This window comes from Rhinopithecus bieti, unplaced genomic scaffold (assembly GCF_001698545.2).
Source record: "Rhinopithecus bieti isolate Rb0 unplaced genomic scaffold, ASM169854v2 scaffold_20477, whole genome shotgun sequence".
Lineage (NCBI taxonomy): Eukaryota > Metazoa > Chordata > Mammalia > Primates > Cercopithecidae > Rhinopithecus > Rhinopithecus bieti.
In genome coordinates, this window is record NW_016810038.1 from 2,000,404 (window position 1) to 2,013,703 (window position 13,300).

A 13,300-nucleotide genomic window follows, 5' to 3' on the forward strand; every position below is an offset into this window, starting at 1 on the left:
AAAAAAAAAAAAAAAAAAAAAAAAAACCTCTGCATGGGCCAAATAAAGCAGACCTGTCAGTTGGAATTAACCACTCTGTTGCTGTATAAGATTCTCATCAGACACTCACATGGAGAAGTGACTCGCTCAAAGTCACATACCCAGGTAGAGGTAGAGTGAGTTCTAGAACGCAGGCATCCTGAACCCCAGGCCAGTGCTCTTTATGCTCTCCTTCACTCCCTGGCCTCACTAGCACAAAAACCTTTCAAGACTTAATCTTCCTGGCCAAAGGGCATGCTGACTCAGAGGCCATGATGGGGTCATTCCTTAAGAGTAGGCACCTCACCTCACCAATCAGTTTGGGAAAGGGTCCCAGGTCTTCCTCCTCCAGCTCCAAGGTGGTGATAACCCATCTTCTCTTGGATCGCTGTAGAGGCTGGTAGCTCTTTCCCTGGAAATTATAGTGACAATGATGACAATAAGGATGGCAGTGATGCTCACAGCCAGGATTTATCACACCATCGCTTCATGTAAAGGCCCTGTGCTGACATTTGGCCTGCATTCTCTCATCCCCACAACAGCCACCTAAGCTTGGAAAATCCAAGTGCCTGTCTTCTTAAGAAGCTTAAGAGTCATCTTAAGCTGGTACCAATGGCTCTTTGAATTATGTACTGATTAAGCTCTGGTATAGCTGTGACACTCTGTGATTCTTAGAAAAAGGAAACAGTACACGCCTACTGTTAAAACAAACATAAAAGTACAAGAAGCTTAAGAGTCATCTCTAACCATGGGGCAGACGCCACCCAATGATTTGACATGGTTCTTGAGATAATTTTAGGAGCTATCCAGACATAGCATTAAAGATGACTGTCTGCTATGTGCCAATGGCTGTCCTATAGTAGACATACAAGCAGTTGTTGAGAAAGTTTTCCCACTTCCATTTATCTCTCAATCTTCCTGAAATTATTGATGATTAGGTGCTGATAGACCTTTAATGCCTCTCTGTCTACGAATATCCCTTTTAACAAATGTGCAGACGTGTACACAAACAGAAAGAGAGTGACTTAGACTCAGATCTTTGGCTCAGATATGTGTCAGGTAAGGGAATACACGAAATTAAAGCATTGTTTTGTTTGCATTATATATTTTCACAGTTGCCGTCTGTTAAAAGTGAAGCTGGTTTGTAGCCACATTAATTTTATCAACAAAAATACAAGTTCTTTTTTAAAAAAAATTGCTTAATGATAAAGTGAATTGACCAAGAGAACAATACCAAGTAAATAATCACAACATGGCACGAGGATATGGCAAAACCTCACAGTGGTATGTGCATGACTGGTGCAATGGAAAATAGTAAGTCCAATATATTCTAATTCCATAAAGAAGAAAGTGATGTGGACAAACCTCCAAGCTTGTGGTGTACAGTTGAATTTTGATGTTTGCAGGCTGCTCATATTCTAATTAGACATAAAAGCATCATCTGCAACTCTCTGGCAGTCCCTCAAGAGTCTAAAAGGCCACACGTGGTTACTATTTTATTTTCTGCAAACCAAACATTGGTCGGCACTAAAGACCTCCAAACTGCAATTCTGTTTCTAAGTCAGGTGTAGAGACTGATTTTATCTATTAAGAAACTGATTTCCAAACCTCACCTTTGTTTGCTTAGTAAGATCATCTGTTTCCTGTTGGACACTGTCAACGATACTGACCTTAAAAATAAAAATAATGTTAATCAGTAGAGAATATACTTATCAGAATCACATGGAAACTGCCTGGAGTTGCACAAATCTAGAATTAGAAATGGCAGAAAAAGAACTTCTGTATTTAGTTTTGGTAAATAGAATTTCTTACCTCTACATCTTAATTCATGATTACCACTTCTCTTCTCTAACTATAGGAGAAATAATGAAAAGAATTCTGATTTATTATTACCAATGGTGGGGAGACATTTAAAATCATAAAATACTACTGTTAATTAACAAAACAGGCAGCAGAACTTGTTTATTCAGGATGAGCACAGAGTATTTATATGTACACATGTAAAATAACACCAAATATTAATTGATGATGAGCTTTAAGTGGGATTTTCTTTTCCTTTTTTTGCCCCTTTTTTCTAGGCATTATTTACAATAATTAATAATATAATAGACATGGCACTTTACATTTACATAATGACTTAGAGTGATAATACTTATTTATAATTTATATCTCAACAATCCTTTCCCTTCCTCCAAAAAATACATGTGCAAGACTGTTGAAATAGAAAGAGATAAGTTGGCCAGGCATGGTGGCTCACACTTGTAATCCCAGTATTTTGGGAGGCCAAGGCAGGTGGATCCCCCAAGGTCAGGAGTTCGAGACCAACCTGACCAATATGATGAAACCCTGTCTCTACTAAAAATACAAAAATTAGCCAGTCATGGTGGCACGCACCTGTAATCCCAAGTACTCGGGAGGCTGAGACAGGAGAATTGCCTGAACCTGGGAGGCGGAGGTTGCCGTGAGATTTGATCACACCACTGCACTCCAGCCTGGGCAACAGAGCGAGACTTCATCTGAAAAGAGAGGGAGAAGGAAGGAAGGAAGGAAGGAAGGAGGAGGGGAGGAGGGAGGGAGGGAGGGAGGGAGGGAGGAGGGAGGGAAGGAGGAAAGTAAGGAAGGAAGGAAGGAAGGAAGGAAGGAAGGAAGGAAGGAAGGAAGGAAGGAAGGAAGGAAGGGGAAAGGCCCTGCAATGTATGGTTAGAACCAGCAGCAAACAAAAGTGTGAGAGTAGGGAGGGAGAGAGACAGTGTGCAAGCAGGATGACTAGAATAAAGCGAATGGGGCAAAAAGTATGAACAACTGGTGAATTTTCACACAGGGTATTTTGGAATTCTTTGTATTTTCTTTAAATCTTACAAGTTTTATACCAAAACAAAAAGTTATCAAAAAAAAACAATTTCATGAACTAAGATTGGGTATTCAATTTAGCACTAAGATTCTTGCCAATTATAATAAAAGGGAAAGTCTGTCTTTAAAAAAATGAAACTTTTAATAAAACCTCTTCTTGCTATACAGTCTTCCTGTTTAAAAGAAAATTTGATAGCAAAATGCTTTAAGCATACAGAAAGAAATAGAGAATGGCATAATGATGCCCATCACCTAGTTCTATTAAACCTTAATACAAAAGTATTGCTTCGAAGTGTTGAGATGTAAATTGTTACAGATAAAATGGAAACTTCCTGTGTACCCCTCCCTCATCTCACTTTTTCCTCAGAAGTAACTCTCATCCTAAATTATATTTAGCATTTCAATGCATGTTTTTAAACCTTCACTATATGTATGTGTGTGCAAAGACATAGCTATATATTCATAACAGTGTGTAATTTTTATGGTTTTGGATTGGACTTTTAAATAATGGTTCACAGTAAGCATTATCCCATAACTTATTGTGTTTTTTTACTTATCATTGATTTTTCATTTTGGGGGAGGATATGTGTGTTAACACCTACAGTTCTAGTTCATTCATTTTCATTGCTGTAGAGCATTTCACCATATGAATAGGCAATAATCTATTTATCTATTCTCCTAGTGATGGTCATTTAGGTTGGTTCCAGTTCATTATCAAAAATGCTATGGGAATAAACATGCATGTATATGTGAAAAGTTTCTCTGTAGCAGCAATTTTCAAAGTATGGTTTCCACAGCCCTGTAAGAGAGTCCACAAGGTCAAATGCTTTCCTAAGAACACTAAGGCATTGTTTGCCTATTTCGCTGACTGACATTTGCACTCATGGTGCAAAACAATAACATTGGTGGGTGAAATTGCTCATGCCTGAACACAAATGAAGGCAGTGGTATCAAACTCCCAGTAATTTACTCAATTACTATAATTGCTTGAGAACTGATGAAGCAGTAAATACAATATTAATTGTTCTAGGCCGGGTGCGGTGGCTCACACCTATAATCCCACCACCTTGGAAGGCCAAGCGGGCGGATCATGGGATCAGGAGATCAAGACCATCCTGGCTAACACAGTGAAACCCCATCTCTACTAAAAAATGCAAAAAATTAGCCGGGCATGGTGGCGGGTACCTGTAGACCCAGCTACTCGGGAGGCTGAGGCAGGAGAATGGCCTGAATCCGTTAGGCAGAGATTGCAGTGAGCCCAGATCGTGCCACTGCCCTCCAGCCTGGGTGACAGAGCGAGACTCCATCTCAAAGAAAATAATAAATAAATAAATAAATCGTTTTAAATTGCAACACTTGAGTGCACATCTTTTAAATACTCTTTGTGAGTGGATGGGAAGTATGTACAGGGCACTGCTGCTGCACATCAAAGCAGAAGGTTTATCTCAAAGAAAAGTGCTTGTGTGATTGCTTGAGTTTCCAGCTGAACAGGCCACTTTTTTTTTTTTTTTTTTTTTTTTAATGGAACACCATTTTACTTGAAAGAACAACCAATAAACTGATGATTCACACCAGGGAATTTGATACATGGTTCCTTGATGATGAGCAAGTGAGGCTTTCACTTCAAGAAAATCAATCAACGCACAGTATCTGCTCCCACTGACAAATGTAAGCTTTCAAGCAAAAATCAGAATTTTAGAAAACTTGTGTCTGCCAATATGAGCATGAAAGCTTCCTAATAATTAAAGATTTTTATTATAACAGCAATTTTTTTTAAATTTTATAGGCTGAAATATGTCCACATAGGAAATATCTGCATAACTCAATAGCCAATGGCTTCCTAACGATCAACAAATCATGTTCTAAAATCACACACAGGTAAAAGAGTCATCCAGAGTGCAAGAGAGACCAGTGGATTTTAATGGAACACAGTAGGGAAAATTTATTGATATGGTTTCAGATTCTACACAGTAAATAACTGTTAAGACATTACAGTGTATTGAGTTTTGGTGTAATATCAAAGAAAAATATCCACAATTATCTGTTTCAGGTTATTAAAATATTCCTCCCTTTCCAAATATCTGCGTGAGGCCAGAATTTCTTCATATACTCCAACCAAACAAATTCACAAAAGACTGAATACAGAAGCAGAGAGGAGACTCCTGCTGTCTTCTTTAAAGCTGGACGTTCAAAATATTTGCAAAAATATATAGATAGTGCCACTCTTTCCACTAAATGGAATTTATGGAAAAATATGGATATTTTCCAAAATATGTGCTATTTTTATTACCATAGAATGGGTTTATTATGGTTATGTCCAATGAATTGAGAAATATGTTTAAAATTTCCCTGTTTTAATATCGACCATGGTATCAGGAAATATAACCCACATAAGCCAAATCTCTAGGACTGATACTTAAATCACCAGGGACAGTGCCTCCACCCTGGTTGCCTTGTCCACGTCAGAATCTATCCTTATTTATCCTTATTCACATTACAATACAAGAGGCCACGGTGGGTGGTGGGCGGGTGATGTTATTGGGCTGTATTGTTAGCATTAGGGCTAGCGATAATATTTGTTTCCTGGCCAGGTTAAATGTCTATGTATTTACCTGAAGGAAAAGAATGTTTAAACTCTTTGAGTTCTGAAATCTCAAACTGATATTTTTAGACAATGAATGCTTCTTGATTAATGTCAGTAGTTTTAAATTAAGGGCCTACCCAGGTGTATAATTTTTAAATGGAGAAAATTGTAGTTCTTGTGAAAGATAAAGAAATTAATTCTGTTTCTGAAACAGGTATATTTCCAGGTGGCCAAGGTTATTAACAAGGAATATATTGAGGTTTCTTGGTCCCTCTGGGCCTCAGTTTCCCCTTCTGAAAATCGAGGGTATGAGACAAAGTGTCTTTAAGGGCTCTTTCAACACTAAAGTTCTGTAAATTCATTTTATTATGATAACACGTAAATGGCACAGTTGACAGTCATGTAAGAGCTGGCTGAAGTGTTCAAAAAGAGGTTTGAAATGGTGGATGCTTATACTTTGCCAGAGATGCCTTAAATTTCACATCGTTGTGTGTGTTTCATCTCTCCTCTCTTTATGCAAGCCTTAGAAATTAACTTGAGATCTCTCATCTGGGTGATGCAGGAAGATGGAAATTGTTATATTTTCTGTAATGATTTTGTAAGTGCTCTTATATTTCTCATCTGTGCCAATTTTAGGCAGTCTGTCCAAAGAGAAAATCTTTCAGAAGATTTGCATAATGCTTGCTAGAATGCGGTGCGGTGGGCCTGGGGGGAGGGGGGCGGTGGTGGTGCTTTCTAGATGCTTGTTCCCTCAGCTACCATGTCCACCAAACCACTTTATCAGAGGGGGCCAGGCAGACATATGATTGCATGGTCCACCCTGCACGTGATTTGACACATGGCTCTGGACCTGGGCCATGTAACCAATATCATTCAGGCTGGCCTGGCTGAGCAGCCATGGCATCTTTTGGGAGAAAATTCTCTGAATGAATGAAGATGTAATCTGTAACTGTACAGGATACTAAAGAGCTAAGAGGTCTAGATAGAAATCATTCTTTCCAAAAATGCTTGGAAATATTTCATTTTAAATGCAAGCTTTTATTTAAGCAGAATTCGGGTCCTAAAAATCAGCAGAATTTGGATCCAGGACTCTGTTCTGCAGGTTTATGTCTTTGTCCCAGATTCAGTGACAAGTAATGAGAAGCCATAGGAAAGGGGTCTTTCTTCCCTCTTTGGTCATTTCCAGTCCTGACAGCCAATGAGTCCTCAGCTTGGGGCTGGGGCAAGCTTGAAAGACCAGAGAGGAGAGAGGTTTTAAAAGAATGAAATTGGACAGTTAGGAAAGTCTCTTTTTTTGTTTGTTTGTTTTTGGACAATGAGGAAAGTCTCTTAAGCTTTCATTCAGGGAGAATTTGGATCCTAGAAATCACAGAATTTCCTATGAGAGATTCCTCTAGAGATTCTTTTAATCCATACCCAATATCTCTATTCTGGGCTCTAGAGCACAGCAGTCCTGGGAAAATCTCTGTGAATATGAGAATGTCCCTGCTGTACTGGCCAGTGTGGTAGACCCTAGCCACATGTGGTTAATTGGGCCCCTAAAATGTGGCTAGTGCTAGTGTAGAACTGAATTTTAAATTTTGCTTAATTTTAATTAACTTAAATTGCCATATGTGACTAGAGGCCAATGCAGATAGTATAAAGTATTGGTTAAGCATGTGGATTTGTAAGTTTAGAAGACCTGAGTTTAAATCCTGTTCTATGGGCAACATGGCAAAACCCTGTCTCTACAAAATATATAAAAATTAGCCAGGCATGGTGGCCTGTGATGTAGTTCCAGCTACTCGGGAGGCTGAGGTGGAAAGATCGCATGAATCCAGGAGGTGGCAGTTGCAGTGAGTGGAGATCATGCCACTGCACTCCAGCCTGGGCGGCAGAGTGAGACCCTCCCCCCCAAAAAAAAAAAATCCTATCTACCCCTCACCAGCTATGTGGTGTTGGGCAGGTAATTTATCCTCTGGAGTCTGTATTTCCTCATCTGTGCACACACATGCACACCCCCCACATACGAAAACGTGTAAGTGAATGTTTGTATTTGATCCTCACAACAGCCCAATCATGAAGGTACTATTATTATTCCTTTTCACATACAACACTCACACGCAAAGTGCTCAGGATGACAAGGGCTACGTAAGTATCGCCTCTTTTTCCTATTCGAATCTCTAGACAACATTTGCACTGGCATCTCCCACAAGCAACTCAAATCCTCCATGTCCCAGACTGATAGCATACTTGTATTCTCACAAACCTGCCCATCTTGGGGCTCTCCAACCACAAAAGACACTTACCTACTCATTCCAAAGGTCATCCTTGATACCTCTGCTTCTTTCATCCCCACCTCCAAGTTCTGTCAAGTTCACTTCCTGAGGCCAGCTCTTCTCTGTCTCCACCCCAAACAGCTAAAGTTTCCACCACCTTGAGAACCCACATGATTGGTCTCTTGCGTTCATTCCATCCTTCTGTGGTGGGTTGAATTGTGTCCCTAAAAGCATATATTGAAGACCTAATCCCCAGTACCTGTGAACGGGACCTTATTTGGAAACAGGCTATTTGCAGATGTAATTCTTAACTGAATTACAGTTAAGGTGAAGTCACACTGGGTTAGAGTGGGCCCTAATCTAGTGAGCAGTGTCTTGATAGGAAAACACAGACACAAAAAGAGGATGCCATGTCATGACAAGGGCAGAGACTGGAGTGAAGTAGCTGCAAGCCAAGAAATAGCTGGGATTGCCAGCAACCCACCAGAAGCTGGGGAGAGGCCAGGGAGTGTCCTCCCAGTTTCAGACAGAGTTTGGCCCTGCTGACACCTTGATTTCAAACTTCTGGCCTCTAGAACGGCAAAAGAGTACATTTATCCTATTTTAAGCCAATGTACCAGTTTGTGGTTCATTGTTTCAGCAGTCTGAGGACACTAATATTATGTTCCTAATACATTCTCAGCACAGAGGCTTGAGTGATCTCTAAAAGCACAGATCTCACACCCCTTTCCCCCCAGAGTTTTTACTTCTCTTAGGACAGAATCCAACCTGCTCTGTCCCCTGCTGACCCTCTCAGCTTCACCTCTGACCATACTATCCTCACCTTCTGCAACCCCTCACTCTGTTGGACTTAAATGAAGGGCAGAAAGAATAATTCAGTAAAAGCATAAATGCTAATGATTTATTAAAATGTAACTCAAGTCAGAATTTCCCAGATTGGTAACAACGCCACCACCACCAACAACAAAAAATCGTAAGTGGCTTTTCTCATTGTACAGTTTCATTCTCTTAAAACTTCCCTCCGCTCTGGTCTTTGAAGCCTGCCACAGCTCAAAGGTGAGGACATATGAGCTCTCAGGCCTGAAAATGACGAAAGGGGAATACACTCCTCTTCCTTGGCTTGCCATTACTTGTCACTGAACCCAGAACAAAGACATAAGCCAGCAGAACAGAATCCTGACTTGGTGATTTGGCTTCATGTCTAAATTACAGAGAAAGGGTGTGGGGATTTCAGAGGGAAACTACCGTGGACACAATAGCGCTCCAGCAGAAATGGTATCAGCTTGTAAATATGGAGAGCTGAACAGGGGGAGGTAGGTATCTCTTACAGATGTCACAGATGGCAATAAGCCAATTCGGGGGGCGGGGATGTAGAGGAATGGAATGGAATGCTACTTATAGCCAATTTGACAGTTATTGAGCACCTGCCAGGTGTAAAGCTCTTTGTGAGTTAAAGGTCCAGCATTTGGATGGCTAAAAACTTCTTGTATCTATTGAATCATGTTCTCTTCATCTGCCTTGATTCCCGGGAATCCACATAAAGCTGCTGTCATCAGTAACTGAAGTACAATCCACAGTCCCATCCCCACTGCCCACCCCACCCGACACACCCTCAGAAGTCAATTCATTTGCTTTGGCACTGCACTCATATGCCAGAGGGAAGAGAATTCAGGTCTGTTCCCTGATCAGACTCATTGTAGGTAGGAGCAGGAGCAAGGGAAGGATGGGGACAGGATTTGATTTGGACTATTTTCAAATCCATGCAAACATGGGCTATTAAAAAGGACTTCTACAAAGTATTGGAGATCAAATTAATGTGCTGTCTAAGGAAACTCTTAGCTCTTGATATGGCAAAATGTGACCAAGAAAATTCTCCAAACCTCAAGCAACTGGTACCAAACAAGTTATCCACTTTCAGACAGGGTTTCCCCCCTCTTTTGTTTATTGGTGTATTCCCAGTGCCTGGCCCAAAGCAGGTATCCAGCAAATAGCTTTAGCATGAGCTCTGAGTGAATACAGCCAACCATTCTCACTGTGATGAGAAAAACAGAAAGACACAGACGTAAGAGCACATTGACTGGGCCCTTACTGAACTGTGAACTTACTAGTAGAGAGAGATTCTCTAAGAGAAGTTGACGTTTATTTGGGAAAGGACATTGCCATGGGAATATGTGTGCCATGGTAAACGATGTGCAGAGTCAGGGAGGCAAAGAAAGATAAAGGTTTTCAAAGGAAAAAACAAGGATTATATCATTGTTTTGAAATCATTGTCATTGGCTACAAAGATCAACAGCAAGGGTGACACTGGTCTGAGTTTGCACAAAAAGTTGCTGGGAAGATTTCTTCGAAAAAGTATTTTTTGTGTAAGGTTTTAACGGCCTTTGTGCAAAGTTGTTATTTTGCAGTTTTGTGATAGTTTTAGTTATCAAGCCCACAAATGTGAGAACCCCCTTTGCATAACCTTCTTTGTGTCTATATATCAGGCTTTGTGCCTCTGTGTGTGTGTGTGTTTTAATATAAGGAACTCCATTTTAATTCTGACAGCTTTCACAGTACCAAGGGCTTTTACACATTTCCTCATTCACTGTTACAACCACTGGCTCAGATAAATTCAATTACTAGCTCTATTTTCAGGTGAAGAGAAATAGACTTAACAAGGTTATGTTAAAAATCCTGACACCCAGCGCACTCCCAGATCAGCTCAACCTGAACCTTCGGGGGCAAAATCCAGGCACTGAGATCCCTTGAAGCTCCATAGGTGAGTTCAACTTGATCCAAGGTAAGAACCAATGTTAAGCTGGCCTAGGTCCCCAGCTGGCTGGGAAGGAGCCTAGGTCAGGACGCCAAGCAGCCCAGTCCAGAGCTCACAGTTAGCAACCACTGTGCTGCTTCCCGCCCTCAGCTGATATTCAAAGGAAGAAATGATTCCCTCTCCCTACCTGCAGAAAGCCAACGAAGCAGATCATAACCAGCAAGCACATGTCCACTCTACATACAAACAGAGCAAGCCCATAGGTTTTGAATCCTGACTCCAGTAGTTTGTATTCCCATTTAAACAGTGGCAACTGGGGGCAGTGGATTTAGCCCTTCCATCCCCATGGGTTTGCTCAAATTGCCTTGGATCCAGACAACTGAGATTTCCTCAATCTTATGTGAAGTGTGAACAGAAGTATCATTATAAAAATTGGCAGGGCACAGTGTCTCACTCCTGTCCTCCTAGCACTTTGGGAGGCTGAGGTGGGCAGATCACCTGAGGTCAGGAGTTTAAGACCAGCCTGGTCAACATGGTGAAACCCTGTCTCTAATAAAAATACAAAAACTAGCCGGGTGTGGTGGCATGCGCCTGTAGTCCCAGCTACTCGGGAGGCTGAGCCAGGAGGATTGCTTGAACTTGGTAGGAGGAAGCAGTGCACTGAGATGTCACTACGCACTGTAGCCTGGATGACGAGACTCTGTCTCAAAAAAAAAAAAAAAAAAAAAAATTGTGTGTTGAGTGGGTGAGGTGGCTCATGCCTATAACTCCAGCACTTTGGAAGGCCAAAGCGAATAAATCATTTGACTTTAGGAGTTCGAGACCAGCCTAGGCAACATGGTGAAAATCCATCTCTATAAAAAATACAGAAATTAGCGAGACATGGTGGTGAGTGACTGTAGTCCCAGCTACTCGTGAGGCTGAGGTGGAAGGACAGCCTGAGCCTGGGAGGTTAAGGCTGCAGTGAGCCTTGATCATGCCACCGCACTCCAGCCTGGATGATGAAGCCAGACCCTGTGTCAACAAAAGGAGAAAGAAACAAAGAAAGAACTCGTACGTGTTGATGTAAATAACCTCACTAAAAATAGTGTGAGCTATATAAATTAGTTTTAAACAAGTCCCTTCTCCAGCTCCCACTGTTGCCCCAAACAGCCTAGGACCCTTAACTTCCCTTTATATAAATCCAGAGCCCCTACTACCTAAGCCATTCTCAAGACAGCCAGCCCTGGGTCCCAGCAGGTCACACTCAGTCCCTCTCACCTCCCTTAGCCTAGAAGGGGCAGGGCCAGCTTGCACTTTGCTTTCAGTTCCCTGCACCTGAGCACTAGGCTCCAGGCTCAGCTCACCAGCTCACCTGCAGCAGCCACAGCAGCAGCGCTAGAAGCAGCAGCAGTGAGGGGTGCCTCCCGGATCTCATGGCCATATGGGAATACCCAAGACAGACCCAGAACGTGCAGCTGCTAAACAGTCCTCCAAGCTGGGGATCCCGCCGGAGCCATACACCTCCTTCTCAGTCAGCAGCTTCTTCTCCAGTGGTTTCCAGGTCACTTAGGCCCAGACACTTTCATCCCAACTTGCTCCTCCCTTCTCAGTTTTTCTTGCATTTATCAGAGTGGGGAGGGCGGACTTGTAAGCTTGAATATCCGTTTGCCACAAGTAGAGTTCCTAGGAAGGGTGGGGTAGGAACTGAAGCCACCATGGTCCTGCACGTACACAAAAGACTGGCTGGGGTCTGACCTCAGGAACAACAGCTCAGCCAGGGGAAGTGAAACCAGCACCTATTGGAAGGTAGAATTATTTATTTCTTTGTTTCCTTGTTTGTTCTAGGCCTTCCAAATAGAAGGCCCAATCATCTCTTTCTATAGGAGGATATGTTAGTGACTCTTTTCTATAACCCCCATCCTCTTGAAACAAACAAACAAAAAAACTAGAAAATGACTGCAAGAATGATAACTTTATTAAGGGGAAGGGATGGGGAAGAATGAAGGAAAAGAAAAAAACAACTTTTACTTTCCAAAGCACGAAAAATCGTTATTCCAACAATATCCCAGGGCTCTGGGGTTTGCAAATTATTTCTACTAAAACCTCTTTTAAGCTTAGATTAATCTGCCTTTTCGAGTTTGGAATTAAAGTGGGAGGGAGGAGAGATGGGAAAGAGCCTCCCTGTGGACAGGGATCTCTGTGGCAACCTGGGAGTCTTTGCATTAGAATTCTGAAAAAGACAATTGGAGATTCTATTATACCAATACTTAAGGTTGCAATAAGCAAGTTTTAAAACACAATCTGTGATACATTAACCCTAATTACCTTAACATGACCTTTTTATCACATTACCTTGTTTAAAGTAGTAAACAGATAAAATAAAAGGTAAACTTTCTTTGCTTATTCTAGATACTGGCTTAGGCAAGGATTTCATGACTAAGAACCAAAAAACAGATGCAATAAAAACAAAGATAAATAGCTGGGACCTAATTAAACTAAAGAGCTTTTGCACTGCAAAAGGAATAGTCAGCAGAGTAAACAGACAACCCACAGAGCAGGAGAAAATCTTCACAAGGCGGGGCGCGGTGGCTCACGCCTGTAATCCCAGCACTTTGGGAGGCCGAGGTGGACGGATCACAAGGTTAGGAGATCGAGACCATCCTGGCTAACAAGGTGAAACCCTGTCTCTACTAAAAATACAAAAAAATTAGCCGGGCGTGGTGGCAGGTGCCTGTAGTCCCAGCTACTCAGGAGGCTGAGGCAGGAGAATGGTGTGAACCCAGGAGGCGGAGGTTGCAGTGAGCTGAGATCGCGCCACTGCACTCCAGTCTGGGCAACAGAGTGAGACTCTGTCTC

General features: G+C 41.8%; 1 protein-coding gene across 1 annotated transcript in view; it reads right to left on the bottom strand.

Moving 5' to 3' along the window:
• The window catches only part of CDH26 (cadherin 26), a 53,781-nt gene extending 41,645 nt beyond the window's left edge, over nt 1–12,136 (bottom strand). Inside the window, 3 exon segments of the mRNA XM_017891220.1 lie at nt 326–430; nt 1,632–1,688; nt 11,817–12,136. Of these exon segments, the coding sequence (XP_017746709.1) occupies nt 326–430; nt 1,632–1,688; nt 11,817–11,885 (231 nt within the window). The 5' untranslated portion in view covers nt 11,886–12,136.
• Between the last annotated feature and the right edge of the window lie 1,164 nt (nt 12,137–13,300).